At 68.1% G+C, this 13,988-nt stretch overlaps 4 protein-coding genes across 4 annotated transcripts in view; 1 reads left to right on the top strand and 3 right to left on the bottom strand.

Annotated features, from left to right (window-relative positions):
* EMIHUDRAFT_357995 (hypothetical protein) overlaps window positions 1–1,590 on the bottom strand; it is a 3,933-nt gene extending 2,343 nt beyond the window's left edge. The window contains exons 1-5 of the mRNA XM_005763244.1: window positions 1,420–1,590; window positions 1,118–1,344; window positions 855–897; window positions 530–594; window positions 25–94 (exon numbers count right to left, since the gene is read on the bottom strand). Coding sequence (XP_005763301.1) covers window positions 25–94; window positions 530–594; window positions 855–897; window positions 1,118–1,344; window positions 1,420–1,549 — 535 coding nt within the window. The 5' untranslated portion in view covers window positions 1,550–1,590. The remainder of the gene's footprint in view (window positions 1–24; window positions 95–529; window positions 595–854; window positions 898–1,117; window positions 1,345–1,419) is intronic.
* Window positions 1,591–2,909: 1,319 nt separating this feature from the next.
* Window positions 2,910–3,820, top strand: EMIHUDRAFT_215120 (hypothetical protein; the record flags this gene model as incomplete). The annotated part of the gene is made up of 3 exons (XM_005763243.1): window positions 2,910–3,022; window positions 3,097–3,354; window positions 3,502–3,820. 3 exons carry the CDS (start codon window positions 2,910–2,912, stop codon window positions 3,818–3,820), a joined length of 690 nt encoding a protein of 229 aa, XP_005763300.1.
* A 342-nt stretch (window positions 3,821–4,162) lies between these two features.
* Window positions 4,163–8,328, bottom strand: EMIHUDRAFT_465147 (hypothetical protein; the record flags this gene model as incomplete). Its single annotated transcript, XM_005763242.1, has 3 exons — window positions 4,163–4,907; window positions 5,004–7,000; window positions 7,978–8,328. 3 exons carry the CDS (start codon window positions 8,326–8,328, stop codon window positions 4,229–4,231), a joined length of 3,027 nt encoding a protein of 1,008 aa, XP_005763299.1. The 3' UTR covers window positions 4,163–4,228.
* Window positions 8,329–9,691: 1,363 nt separating this feature from the next.
* EMIHUDRAFT_465146 (hypothetical protein) overlaps window positions 9,692–13,988 on the bottom strand; it is a gene marked incomplete at both ends in the record, with an annotated part of 7,513 nt that continues 3,216 nt past the window's right edge. Inside the window, 6 exons of the mRNA XM_005763241.1 lie at window positions 9,692–9,863; window positions 10,049–10,179; window positions 10,503–11,235; window positions 12,798–13,203; window positions 13,293–13,392; window positions 13,463–13,606. Of these exons, the coding sequence (XP_005763298.1) occupies window positions 9,692–9,863; window positions 10,049–10,179; window positions 10,503–11,235; window positions 12,798–13,203; window positions 13,293–13,392; window positions 13,463–13,606 (1,686 nt within the window). The remainder of the gene's footprint in view (window positions 9,864–10,048; window positions 10,180–10,502; window positions 11,236–12,797; window positions 13,204–13,292; window positions 13,393–13,462; window positions 13,607–13,988) is intronic.

Below are 13,988 nucleotides of genomic sequence, written 5' to 3'. Positions count from 1 at the left end.
AGCGTGCGGCACGCCGGGGGCGAGGAGGCGTGCCCGGGTAGATGAGCGCCAGGTACGCACGTCCTGGGTAGTGCGCGCCGACCAGGCGCGAGAACTGCGGGGAGATTGGGGGAGATTGGGGGAGATATGACTTCGCGGGGAGGTATGATGACGCGCGAGATAAGGCTGCCTGCTACTAGAACTGCTGAACTGCGCGTGCGGGTGGAAAGGTGGAAAGGGCCGCGAGATGAGCCGAGGCGAGCCGAGGTGAGCCGAGGTGAGCCGAGGTGAGCCGAGGTGAGCCGAGGTGAGCCGAGGTGAGCCGAGGTGAGCCGAGGGGAGCCGAGGGGAGCCGAGGGGCAGCCGAGGGGAGGGCGTATTGTGCCCACCGGGATTCTCGGGCTCCCACCTCTCTCGGCTGCCTCTCGGCTGCCTGTCGGCAGCCCCTCGGCTGCCGGCTTCCAAAGGGCTGCCCCTCGGCTGCCCCTCGGCTACAACTCTGCCACGCGTGTGGCGGCTCCGGCGTCTTTCTCCTTTTGCGTCGCGGCGCCTGCTTGGCAAGGCCCATGTCGAGCTTGGTGCCTCCGTCCATGAGGAAGATGATGACGCAGCAGCCTACCTCGACCGCAAACCGGTTCGCACCCCAGCGATGTGCGCGTGTGAGGGCGACGGCCGTTCGTGCGAGGAGAGAGGAGGAAGAGGAGGGGCGTCTCATCGCCGTCGTTGGACGCGTCCTCGGCATCGCGTCATCTCGCGTCATCTCGCGTCATCTCGCGTCATCTCGCGTCATCTCGCGCCATCTCGCGTCATCTCGCGCCATCTCGCGTCATCTCGCGTCATCTCGCGTCATCTCGGGGCATCTCGGGCCATCTCGCCGTCGTTGGTCGGGTCCTTGGCATCGGCGGCGGCGAAGCCCGCCTGCGCACGGGCCGGCGGTGGGGTGTGGTGGCGAGGCCTATGGCGATGCGGCGGGTGGTCGATGGTGGTGAGGGGAGGGGGGGTGAGGGGGGGGGGGGGGGGGGGGGCGAGGGCACACTGGCGGGTGCGGCGGGGATTGTTGGCGCGGCGGCGAGATGGCGATGTGGCGATGGCGAGCGTGTGTGTGGTGTGTGGTGGGCGCGTGGCGTAAGAGTGGCGCCTCGAGCGTGTGCACGACGCCGAGCATGACGGCGTCCGCGTCCCACTTCTTGGGCGCGAAGGAACTCCCGTAGTAGAGGAAGACGGGGCGGCCGTGGTGGTCGAAGCCGCGGTGCGTGAAGAGCAGCGACGCGGCGGCGGCGCCATCGCTGCCGTCGGGGCCGGGCGCTCTTGGCAGAGTCTCTGCCCGCCACTTCTCGCTCTCGCCCAGCGCCTTGGACGCCCTGGCGGGGGGGGAGGAGGTCGCGCGTGCGGCGGGTGGCGAATTGTATGCAGGCGTTTGGGAAGGCCGCAGTCACTTGTCGGGCTTGAACTTGTGCGACGCCGCGTACTGCTTGCGGGTCCGCTCGCTGACGTCGGGGAAGGCGGCGGCGAGGGCGGCGAGGCATGCCTTCTGCTGCTCCTCGTCGGGGGCGGACGAGAAGAGGCCCATGTCGCTCAGCACAGCACGGCAAAGACAAAGGAAGCGCCGCGGTCAAAGCGTAGAGCATTGGAAGAAAAATGATACGCCACGAGTGCACGCATTGGGCATCAGAGACTACTCAAGGTCTAGAACGCACACACATGCTACACCCTCCCCATCCTCTCAGCTTTTGTCCCGTCTCTACTGACTCTTCTCTGTTTACCCGTCTTGTTCTTTCCCCTTGGAGCCCTACACCTGTGCCGCCGCACCCTTGTGCAGCGCAGCGTTTGTCTGTCCGCAAACGGTGTGGGCGATTTACTACGCGTATCTGCTCACTTAGTCGAGCGTTGTCTTATACTCCTTACAAACCCCGCACGCGGTGTTCAAGCCACGTGAATGCCGGATCCGGAGGTGGTTGATGATGAGGGGGGGGGGGGGGGGCAAACCCACTTAGATCACACAACTTCGCGGCGGGCGCAACCCTCCAGCGCGGCCCTGCCTGCACTTGGCCGGAAGGACCGTGCCGCTGCAACCCATGTGGCCTGCATTGCGCGATTTTTTCCCCACGACTGTGGCGTGGAGACCGCCGTGCATCCCTCTTCGCCGTCGAAGGCCAAAGTCGACGGAATCGCCCAGGAGTTTGGCGCCGTCAGCACGGCGCAGTGCGAGGCGAGAGGCAAGCAGAATCCCATTCTGATGCACGGCGCAGAGAGACGCTGTCGGCTTGAGCATGCAACGATTAGGGTCGCACGCGGTGGAAAACCATGCCGGTTCCGCCAACGACCCCCTGTAGACCCCCCACCCCAACCCTCGCTCGCAACGTGCTCTCGAGGAGCCCCGAAGCACCACGGTGTGTGCGCGGTTCGACGAGCCGAGGTAAGCCAAGCTTATGGGCTTGTGGGTACATGTCTCCGACACTCGGGAACACCGGTTATACGCGCGAGAAGCCTCACGTGCCCCCTCGCGTGAATTAAAACGTGTTTCGGCCCCCAAAAGCTACAGTGTGCGGAGTTGCCTTCTTACCACCCAAGACAGCTTGGAGAGCTCCCGGTAACGCTACATTTCGTAACGATCGCCGCTATTGGCCATCTGCCTCCTGCAGCCTCTGTTGGGGCGGAATGCGCGGGGTTTTCGGCGCGATGCCTCCGGCTAGTACACGGTACTGCTCTGCCGCAAACTCTCCTGCGCTCGCGTGACGTGTGGGGCGCACGCACTGCGCTCGAAAGTCGCGATTTGGCAATAGGCGCTCGAGCCGGCGCGCAGTGGAGGGGGCGCCGCGCAGGGGGATCGGGGGGGTGCGAGAGGGGGCGTGGGTCGGGCGCGCACCGGCCGGCTCCGGGAGCGGCCGTCACGTCGAAGAGGGGACCTGGTGCTGCTCGAATGACGACGCATGCCGCTCTGCTGCGCCGCCGATAGCCCCTCTTCCGAGCCGGCGCGTGGCGGCGAGCCGCGGCCAGTATCGCTGGTGCGGTGGAGGCGGCAGCTTGCATCGGCCGACAGCGGGTGCGGCCATCACGTCGATGAGGGGGGGTTGTCGGCGACTCGTGTGGCTCGAGGCCTACGCTGCGCCGCCCAAGCCCTACTGCCGATCCAGCGCCTGGCGTTTGGGGCGAGCCGCGGTCGTCGTCGCTGGTGGTATATGGCGGCGGCGGCGGCGGCTCGCCCTTCCCTCCGGCCGCAATTCCGATCCCGCCGCGCTCGCGGGAGGTGGCGCGCATACACCTCACGCCCTTTCTCCTCAACGGCTATCCGTGCTTGCTGTGCCCCTGCGTGGTGTGTTTCAAGTTCTTACAACCGAAGGTGATAGAGGGCAAAAAGATCGATTGCGCTCTTGGGTGGCGCATGGGGTCACTCCCGCGAAACTCGGGAACTAGCCGGGGCAGTCGGAGAAGGGGCAACTCCGTGCACTGACGGTCGGCCGCCAGAAAACACGCCTGCGTGGATCGCGTCACACCAATCCTCGCTACCCAACGCGGCCAAAGGATATCCACCTCGAGAACCTCGAGAGGTGGCGCGCCCCAGCTCTTCACAACGAACCTGGTTGTCCCAGCTGTCGTCGGCGAGGGGCTCAACTCACTCGACACAATGCGCTGGGCGCTCGCCTCGTCGCTGCTCATCTCCTGCTCCTCGACGCCCGAGGCGGAGCCGACCCTTCTCGAGGCCTTTTCCGAGTTTGCGTCGTGCGAGGGCGCCGAGGCGGCGGCGCTGCTCGCGGCCCGCCGCGACTTCTTCCACGCCTACCCGACGGAGACCGCCGTGCGCGCGCTGCCACAGCACGTTGCTCGCAACGAGCAGGGTTGAGCTGAGCGCCACGGCGAGGGCGCGCTATCGCGCGGCGCGAACGAGCCCGGCGCTGCGGCATGTGCCGGTGGGCCCGGGACCGGCGTGTCGGGGGCAGAGGGCGCGCGGACAGCCGGCGCCTGCTGGTAATCACCTGGCGAGAGTCGGCCCCGAGCCACCTCAACGACGGCGAGCCGAGAGAAGAATTCGACTGCCGTGCTCCAAGGAAAACACTGGGCCTTCCCCGCTGCCCGTTTCCCTCTGTCCCTGATCGTCCTTACAAGATCCTGCTCGTGCAGGTGGGGACCCTGTCCGCTTCTCCCCACACACTACCCTCCCCCTCGTTGGCGTGTCCGTTTCAACTTGCAAAACAAATTTATTTACTGCAACGGGGGCAAAAACGAGTCGAGCCGCTGTGAAACGATTCTATCACGCCAGCAAGGCGAGAATCATGCTCACCGGGCAAAACGACACGGGCAGCCACTTGTACTCGTTGGCAAGCGCCACCAGGATCCAGATCCTGTCTACACCCTCCTCCACCGCGCTCGGGCCGGCCGCGGGGACGAGGGTGGCGCGGCCCAGCGCCTCCAGCAGCAGCAGCCGCACGAGCAGCGCCCGCTTCGGCGAGCGCGGCACGCCGTGCTCGGCGGCCGACCCCGTTGTCATTGCCACAACCGAGCCCGAGCCGCGCTCGACGCGGAGAATCTCGCCGCGCTCGTGCTGCTCCACCGCCGTCATTGGCACCTGCGACGAGCCGCCATGCTCGCAGCCGCTGCTCGCGCCGTCGGGGGAGAGGGCGACGACGGAGCACGCGCCACGCCACGCCCGCCAGACCATCTCGTTGGCGTGGGTGCTGGAACCGTTCCGGATCCGATCGCCCGCGCCCGGCGCGCAGAGGTAGAAGTCGGCGTAGCCCGCCATTCCTCGCTCCGCCTCCTCGCTCCGCTCGCCGAGGTCGACGCCGCAGGCGGAGAGCCGCGCCTGCCACGTGGGCTGGTGGGGGAGGATCTCGCCCTTCTCGTCGACCTGCTGCAGCATCGTGTTGACCATGCGGAGGTTCGGGGAGAGGGAGATGATGAGGCGGACGAGGCGGTGGCCAGCCTTTGCCCTGCACCAGGGCAGGGAGAGGGGGGGGGGGGGGTGAATCGTATGGCACGCCAGGTGGAGGTTCGCATGGTTGGAGGCAGGCCGCTAGCGCACGCACCCTTGAAACTTGTTGAAGTGGGGGGAGTTCCCCGGCCCGTACCACTTCTGATCGCCCCGCGCGTCGTGGTGGGAGGCGCTTGTTGGCCGCACCGCGTCCCGCGCCTCGCCCGAGGAGAGAAACACCAGCTCCGCGGCGCGGTCGACCTCGGCGAGCGCGCGGGTGGCAGCCAGGACCGCGCGCACCGCCCGCGCGGGCACGCGCGCCCGCGTGCACACCTGCTCGATGTACTCGAGGGTGGCTGGCAGGTCCCGCCGCGCGCTCTCCGAGAAGGGCCGGGGACCCTGCGGGCTGCAGGCCACGGCCCGGCGGTTGCCGGCCTTGAGGTGGACGTCGCAGCCGCCGAGACGCCCGACGTCAAAGGCCCCCTCGATGGCGAGGCCAAACAGAGCGATCTCGCTGGGGGGCACGACACTCCCATCGGATGGGTCGTGGAAGTGGGCCAGCCCGAGGCCGATCCCGCCGTGCGTCGAGGTGCGCCGCCCCCCCTCCACCTCCACCTCGCGCCAGAGCTGCACCTCGCCCATCTGCATCGCGGTGATGCCCTGGGCGAGATGCCGCTGCAGCATCTCCTCCGAGAGCCGCGCCTCCTCCTCGCGGGCGGTGGCCGCTCGCGCGGCGGCGCCCTCGACCCACGCGCGGTCGGCGGCGCGCCGATCCTGTCGAGCCTGCTTGGCTTCAGCATCCGCCGCTGCATCTGCCTCCGCCGCCGCTGCCGCCGCCGCCGCCGCCGCGCAGTCGGGGCAGCCGCAGTTGCCGCACATCCGACGCACGATCACAGCGGTCCACACGCACTCGCAGGCGCGCCCGCCCCGCCACGCCGTGCACCGCCACACGCCGGCGAAATCGCTGCCCTCCGTCACCGAGAGCGGGCCGAGGGAGGGGTGGATGTGGTCAGGCTCGGCGAGGTACGCCGCGAGTGCGGAGCTGCTGCGGGAGAGGTCGGCGGGGAGGGGCGGCGCGGCTTCCCCCCTCGAGACGCGAAGCACGCCGAGGAGGACGGAGCCGTGCGCCGCGAGGGCCGAGGACCGCACTACCGCCGCCGCCGCCGCGCAGTCGGGGCAGGGGCACCTGCCCCGCATCCGATGCACGATCACAGCGGTCCACACGCACTCGCAGGCGCGCCCGCCCCGCCGCGCCGTGCACCGCCACACGCCGACGAAGCCGCTGCCCTCCGTCACCGAGAGCGGGCCGAGGGATGGGTGGATGTGGTCAGGCTCGGCGAGGTACGCCGCGAGTGCGGAGCTGCTGCGGGAGAGGTCGGCGGGGAGGGGCGGCACGGCTTCCCCGCTCGAGACGCGAAGCACGCCGAGGAGGACGGAGCCGTGCGCCGCGAGGGCCGAGGACCGCACTACCGCCGCCGCCGCCGCCGCGCAGTCGGGGCAGCCGCAGTTGCCGCACATCCGATGCTTGATCACAGCGGTCCACACGCACTCGCAGGCGCGCCCGCCCCGCCGCGCCGTGCACCGCCACACGCCGACGCAGCCGCTGCCCTCCGTCACCGAGAGCGGGCCGAGGGATGGGTGGATGTGGTCAGGCTCGGCGAGGTACGCCGCGAGTGCGGAGCTGCTGCGGGAGAGGTCGAGGGGAAGGGGCGGCGCGGCTTCCCCCCTCGAGACGCGAAGCACGCCGAGGAGGACGGAGCCGTGCGCCGCGAGGGCCGAGGACCGCACTACCGCCGCCGCCGCCGCCGCGCAGTCGGGGCAGGGGCACCTGCCCCGCATCCGATGCGCGATCCCAGCGAGCCACACGCACTCGCAGGCGCCCCCGCCCCGAGGGCGGGTGCACCGCCACACGCCGACGAAATCGCTGCCCTTCGTCACCGAGAGCGGGCCGAGGGAGGGGTGGATGTGGTCGGGCTCGGCGAGGTACGCCGCGAGTGCGGTGCTGCTCCGGGAGCGGTCGAGGGGAAGGGGCGGCGCACTTACGGTCTTCTTGGTCTTGAGGACCCCGAGGAGGACGGACACGCCGCCTGCTTCCATGGTAATGAGGGATGCCTAATTGAGGATGCCCTAATTGAGACTTTTCTGACTCGCGAAAGAATTCTTACGTCGCAGTCCGGGTTTGCGAGACGGGTGTCGTCCCGCAAGATGGCATCACGCTCGCACCTGCCGACCGCCGCCACGGCGGCGAGACGCCTTCTCCGCCACCGCGGCGCCGGCCACAGGCCAGCGCTAGGCAGCTGCCGGCCACACTGGGCCGGATTTGCCGGCACTCGTCGCCGCACACTCCTACGTCCACGCCGCTGTGACGTCTGGCGACGAGGCGCCGGCCGCCAAGCTTCATCGCCAACGTGGTCGCTCGCTGGTCCTCTCGGCTCGGCCACGCGTCGGCCCAGCTCACACGAGCTCCAGACAGCCACCAGTCGCCACGCGCAAAGCGTACGGGTCGCCGGCTCCTCGTACAGGGTAGGAGGCAGGTGGTGGGTTTGAGTGTCGTGAGTGCTTGCAGCCGCGAGTGCAGCACCGTTTGCGACTCCCATGGATGCAGTTGGGTGGGGCACGGTGCTGGGGGGCGGTCCGGTGCGCCACAACAGCCTCCCTGGCTGACCCCTATCCAGTTCGGCACCTCCATCCCGACCGTGGAACCCCAACTTCAACCGGTCATATCTCGGGCGGACTGGCACCTCAGGAGCTCATCCTGGGCGGTTTGGGGGAGTCTGGGGGGTGTACTTGAGGGGGGTGATAAAAAGAGTTTTGCACGAGATCTTAACCGGGGGGCAGCCGGAGCACCGTGAAAACAGCGCGCCACAATGCGTCGGTGGTTCAGGGTACGTACACGCCTGTGTAGGTAGGAGTCGGCTCGTCGATGGCGAACTCCGCGGCCACGGCCGCAAGCTGCTGAGGCTGCAGCGAGCGGTTCTGCGGCCGGGAGCCCTCGTCACTTTTGCAAACGGTCTCGATGCCGCCTCAGCGCTGCGTGGCTGCGACCGGACAGGCCGAATCACGCTCCTCGCGTGCACGCAAGACGGCACCTTTGACTGCGCCGTCGAGGTTGGGTGCAACGCGCGCGGCGTCGGCACTTTTCGCGTCGGCGCGCGGTGGCTGAGGCCAGGCGAGGCTTGCGGGCTTGCCTGCGGTAGATCGTCGCGCCCGTGCTGTGTCGCGCCCGCAGCGCAGGACGGGTACGGCTGGTCGTCCAGCTCCAGCTCGGCGGCCGGCGGGGCCGACGGGCGCATCACGACCGAGGCCATCGGCCGCACGATCGCGTTCGCCGTCGCGGAGGCAGATGACTCTGCCGCGAGCGGACGGCTGCCGGAGGAGCTCTCCTCGATGGGCGACTCCGCCTTGCCGGGCCTCTCGTGCGCGCGCGTGTAGATGCGCATCGGTAGGTGAGGCACACGCGAGGTGCACACGCGGGGCGGGCGACGCACACGCACACACGGCGGGGATTGCTTCTCCTCCACGCGCACCGCGCCGCCCCGCCGTTGCCGCCCCGCCGTTGCCGCCCCGCCGTTGCCGCCCCGCCGTTGCCGCCCCGCCGTTGTCGCCCCGCCGTTGCCGCCCCGCCGTTGCCGCTCCTTGCCGCAGAGGCGCTCGCCTCGTGCGCAGGTTCGCGGCCCTCGCACTTGCGCTGGCGCGGCTCCGCCGGCTCGCGGAGGCCGGGCTGGCGGCGGGCGGCGGGGCGGCTGCAGAGGGCGCGCTGGCGTCTTTGAGCGCCGCCGCCGAAGCCGTCGAGAAAGGGCGAGTGAGGAGCCGAGATTCGCCGAGGTTCTCCGAGGTTTGCCGAGATTCTCTCCCTCGCAAAGGCTCTCCTCACGTCTCCCCATGTCTCCCCAACTCTCCCGGTAGGCTCTCCCTCGCTGAGGCTGGCTAGGAGCCTTCCAGGAACCTTCTAGGAACCTTCCAGGAGCCTTCTAGGCTCTCCCTCGCTGAGGCTGGCCGGGGTGGGGCGCCACAGAGCGGTCCGTCCGCTGGCTGGCTAGGAACCTTCCAGGAACCTTCCAGGAACCTTCTAGGAACCTTCTAGGAACCTTCTAGGTCCGTCCGCTGGCTGGCCGCCGCCGATCCGCTACCTCGTTGCGGAGCTCCTCTCGTGCGGCGCCGCCGCGAAGGTGCCACCGACGCGCGGGGAGACGCGCCCCTTCTCGGCCCTGCACAAACCTTCTCCTCTCGGAACCTTGCCCGAACCCTCTCGGAACCTTGCCCGAACCCTCTCGGAACCTTGCCCGAACCCTCTCGGAACCTTGCCCGAACCCTCTCGGAACTCTGCCCGAAGTTTCTCCGAACTCTCCCCTCGCAGGCGGCCGCGACGCGCGAGCAGACGCGTGCCACGCTGGAGGAGACGCGTGCCGCGCTGCTGCACGCGCAACTGCTCAACACGAGCGCCGCGCCAGAGGCGGAGCCGCTGCTGCGGGCGCTGCGCCGGTCTCGGGGCGAAGGAGGGGAGGCGGAGGCGGAGGCGGAGGCATACCGAGCATGGTTCGCACATTTGCCGGCGCTCGACCCGGGGCCGGGCGAGACGGACCCCGGTGCGGCGGCGGCGGCGGTCGAGTTCGGCGGCGGCGGCGGCAGTAGCCGCACTCATGACGAGCTTTGAAGTCTTTGATCTCTCTGTGGGACGCGCGTAAATACACTCAGAACTACGTCCTTTTTGCGGTCCGCGCATCCGTTGCGCCCGCGGCCGCCACGCACCGATCCGAGCGGGGGGGCGTGCAGACAGCGAGACGAACCGTCGCTTGCGTGCGTTTACCTCCTGCGCCTCGCGCTGATCACCACCCACCCGTCCTGCCAGCTCCGCTCAAAGCCCTCGAAGTCGGGCGCGAACGCCGCCTCCACCTCGGCCGCCTGCGCCTCGCCCCAGATGCCCGAGAGCAGCAGTGTGCCTCCCGCCGCGACGCGCGAGGACAGTGTGGGCTGCCTACGGTGTGAATGCGCCGACATGAGGGCGGGAATACGGCGGAGTGCAGCGTCTTTCGACACCGCGTGAATACACGGGCTACGAGTACAGCGGAGTACGGCGGAGTCCGTGTCCCTCTCGCGCTGGCTGACAAGAATAGGAACTCCATGTTGGGACTCCCTGCGTGTTCTGCGTCTAGGGCGGACTGCAGCTGCACGAGCGTGCGCGCGAGGATGTTTGCAACCACGAGCTCGTACTCCTCCGGCGCCTCCTCGGCGGGCAGCACCGCCACAAACCGGTCGGCCATCCCGTTGTCAACGGCGTTGGCGCGCGAAACCTAGCGCGAGGCAGGCGGCGGCGGTGAGAGAGGGCGCGGCCGAGTCCCGCCGCCAGGAAACCTCTCGGAAGCGGCATGCGTGGCGGCGCTTGGGAGGAGCCAGCTAGTGAGTCGGTTCACTAGCGACGCACGCCTTGAGTGCGTACGGGTCGATCTCGGCTATATCTCGGCTATATCTCGGCCAGATCTCGCCTTGAGTGCGTACGGGTCGATCTCGGCTATATCTCGGCTATATCTCGGCTATACCTCGCCTTGAGTGCGTACGGGTCGATCTCGACGCCGACGGCACGGCGGCAGCCGAAGAGGAGCGCCGCAAAGGCGACGACGCCGGAGCCAGAGCCGAAGTCGAGCATCGCGTCGCAGCCGGTCAGCCGCCCACCCGCCAGCAGCGAGTGCACGCCGCGAACGCAGAGCTGCGTCGTCGCGTGCTCGCCCGTCCCAAACGCCATCCCCGGCTGCAGCTGCAGGGCTGGTGGCAGCGCGCCGCCCGAGCCCTCGCCGGCGCTGTCGGCGTGCCACGGGAAGAGGATGCGCAGACAGCCCGCCAGCTCGACGGGCGCCCAGTCCGACTGCACCTGCGACACCCAGTCACGCGCGCCCAGCAGCTCCACCTCGAAGCGCGGCGGAGTCTCGCCCGCGACGGCGGCCGCGAGGAGGAGGGTCGCCTCGACGTCGACGTCCGGCGCAAAGCCAACCTCGAGCTGCGTGTTGGACCAGACCGGCGTCAGGTGCCCCGGCGTGGTCTCCGCGGGGAGCCGCTCGAGCAGCTGCGCGCTCGACTCTCCGGGCGGGTGGGCGTGGTATATCGGCTGCTCGGCGTCCGTGCCGCGGCCGCCGTCGCTCAAGCTGACATAGAGCGCGCCGGCGTCGACCAGCAGCTCGGACCAGTAGTGCCCGTCCACGGACGCGGGGCACTGCATCCGAACCAGAAGCATCGCGCCATCCTCCGCCTCTGCCGCTCCCTCGGCCAGGACCGCGTTCTCGCTCGTCGGCGCCGGGCCGCCGTCGCCCGCGATCGGCGGGCGGGAACGCACGCCAAGCCGCGATATGGTGGCCCTCCCGGAGACGACGGAGGCCAGAAGCACGCAGAGAGGAGGCGCGAGCATACAACGCGGTTCGGAGCGCGCACGACAAATTAAAGAATTAGCGACGGACAAAAGAATTTTTCACCGATTTTACGGAATTACGGATTGATCGGAGTGGGAGTCAGAAATGTGGTCCTTGCGCGAGGGGAGCTCGATAGACTCGAGGGGCCAGGATACGCCGCAAGGAGGACGGAGTTGCGCCGAGAGGCGAAAGAAGCCGCGAGAACAAGGGACCGGCAGGCGGCGGCGTCGCAGGACGAGGCAGAAGAGAACGACGCGACAGAGGGGGAAGTGACAAGGGAGAGAACGACGAGAGTGGGACAGCCGCGAGGTGGCATGAAGGTTGCAGCGAGAAGCGGCGAGAGACTGCGAAAAGAGATACGAGGAGGCAGACCCCCCAGGGTGACGTCGCACATCGACGACCACGCGTGCCGCGGCTATGCACGACTGCTTGATGAGTGCGCACTCGAGCTGCTCGCGAGTGCTACGTCCACGCCGATGGCACCGGCACCGTCACCGACGGAGGAGGCGGTGGCGGTGATGTCGGCGGCAGCAGCGGCGGCAGCGGCAACAGCAGCGTTGGCGGCGACAGAGGCGGAGATGGCGGGGACATTGACGGCGTCAGCTCCTTTCCCGGCCCCGCAGCAGCAGGGGCTGGCGCAGGCCCCCGAGGCGTCGGGAGGACGGTCGCAGGTGGCTGAAGATCGCGACCTGGCGCACGGCATCGAAGAGATTTTTCGAACTGACGGCTCGTCCCCCCTCGCTTCGGCCGCCGCCGCCGTACAAGACGAGGCGGGCTCAATGGGCTCCTCCATGAGCTCTCCTCGAGGGCGTGCAATGGTGGCGTTTCTCGAGGAGGCTAAGCTCACCGCTTATGCAGGTGTGCTGCACGACGCCGGATATTCTGAGCTGACTGATCTCAGAGAGGCCGACGACGTAGATCTCGGCGAGCTCGGACTCAAGAAACCCGAGATCAAAAGATTGCGGCGCTATCTTGAGGAGCAGATCTGAAACTGTGGTGGCCCGACCACCTGGGCCGTAGCCCGTATCAAGTACGTTAAAGGCATGGACCTGCATGTAGAGCTAGAGACAGAGGGCGGTGGGACACTCTGCGCCTTTTGCGGCGCCTCAAGAAAGAGAGAGTGCGCCCGGGCCGGCTCGCGGCTGGGCGCGCAGTGCCAGTGGGGGCGGAGCTCTCGTTCAACTCCTGGCACGTGGCAGAGCTCGGGAGCTGGATCCAGGGCCGCAGATCCAGATGCACTGTGCATGAATTGAAAAGAAAAGAGTACATATCTGCTCCATACTGTAGAGTGTGCACACGCACGCACAGGTACTGCCGTACACGCACACGCCACGCACACCCTCGCGGCCGAGAGCTCTGGTCTCAGCCACGCGGGTAACATACCTGACACCTCAGTACCGTGACATTTGGTCTGCCATATCGGCGAGGGGGCGGGGGAGGGTTCAGAGGCTCATCCGTGCGGAGAGCGTCCGTGGGGAGCGGCGAATCATCTCGCCTTTGCCTTTGCCGACGTGTCGGCCGCCGCCTCCGGCGAGCCCTCTGCCGCCTGCTGCTGCTGCATGGCGGCGTCAAACTGGCCGGAGAGCGAGCGCGCCGCGCCCATCCAGGCGAAGATGATGCCGCCGAGGATGACGGCGAGGTAGGGGGTCGACGCGGCGAGCGAGCCGAAGCCAAAGATGAGCAGCTGCTGCACGAGGCTCCCGCCCGACTTGCCGAGCGGCCCGCCGATGACGTCGACGGCGGCCTTGCCCTTGGTCTTCTCCTCGGCGTCGAGGGGGATGTAGGCCATCTCCTTGCACGGGTCGAAGAGGGAGTACTTTGCCGCCTTGGACACGATGTTCTGCGCCGCGCCGACAAAGACGGCGAGCATGAGCGGCGTGAGGCCGACCGTCGACAGGAGCGGCGCGAAGGTGTTGCCTGCGGGCGTGGTGGCGGGCGCGGTGGCGGGCGCGTGGCGGGCGTGTGGTGGGCGTGCGGCGGGGTCGCGAGAATGTCGCGAGCGTGACGTGCCGCGGGCGTGTCGCCGGCGAAGGGGCGGGCCGCGGTGGCGGGTGTGTTGCCTGTGAGGCAGAGAGCGAAGAAGGCGACGCCGGTGCCGAGCAGCACCTGTTCACAGCGAGAGGTGTGAAGAGACGCTGTTCACAGCCCCCCAGGCGAGCGAGGTCCCGAGCAGCACCGAAGGCGTGATCATTGCTGCGGTGCCCCAGCCCCACTTGCGGAAGACGAACCGCCCAAAGAGCATCATGGCAAGCGTGGCGACGCCGGTGGCGGACGAGAATGATCCCATGAAGGCCGAGTAGGCGGTTGGGTCGGGGAAGGCCTGTGAACAATGGACGGCGAACCAATGAATAGTTGAATGACGGTTGAAAGGGGGCGTCGGGGAGACGCGGAGGAGGTAAGCGGGGCGGGCCACGGCGCCTGCTTGAGCTTGCTCTTCCATGTCACCTTAGTAACAGTCACCACCTCATCAGCATCAGCGTCATCGGCACACTCGACGGGGTGAATTATAATTAATTAATTATTACTTAATTAATTATAACCTCGTCACACTCGACGGGGTGAATTGCCATATCTCCCCCTATCTCCCCCTATCTCCCCCTATCGCCCCTATCTCCCCCTATCTCCACGCCACCTCGACGAGGTTGATTGCCATCCCGTAGCAGATGACCAGAGTCGCGAGGGAGGGGACGTGTCTTTCAGAC

The sequence above is a fragment of the Emiliania huxleyi genome (assembly GCF_000372725.1).
Source record: "Emiliania huxleyi CCMP1516 unplaced genomic scaffold EMIHUscaffold_64, whole genome shotgun sequence".
NCBI lineage: Eukaryota > Haptophyta > Isochrysidales > Noelaerhabdaceae > Emiliania > Emiliania huxleyi.
Note: the sequence above shows the minus strand (reverse complement) of the source record. Positions and strands in the feature narration are given on the sequence as shown.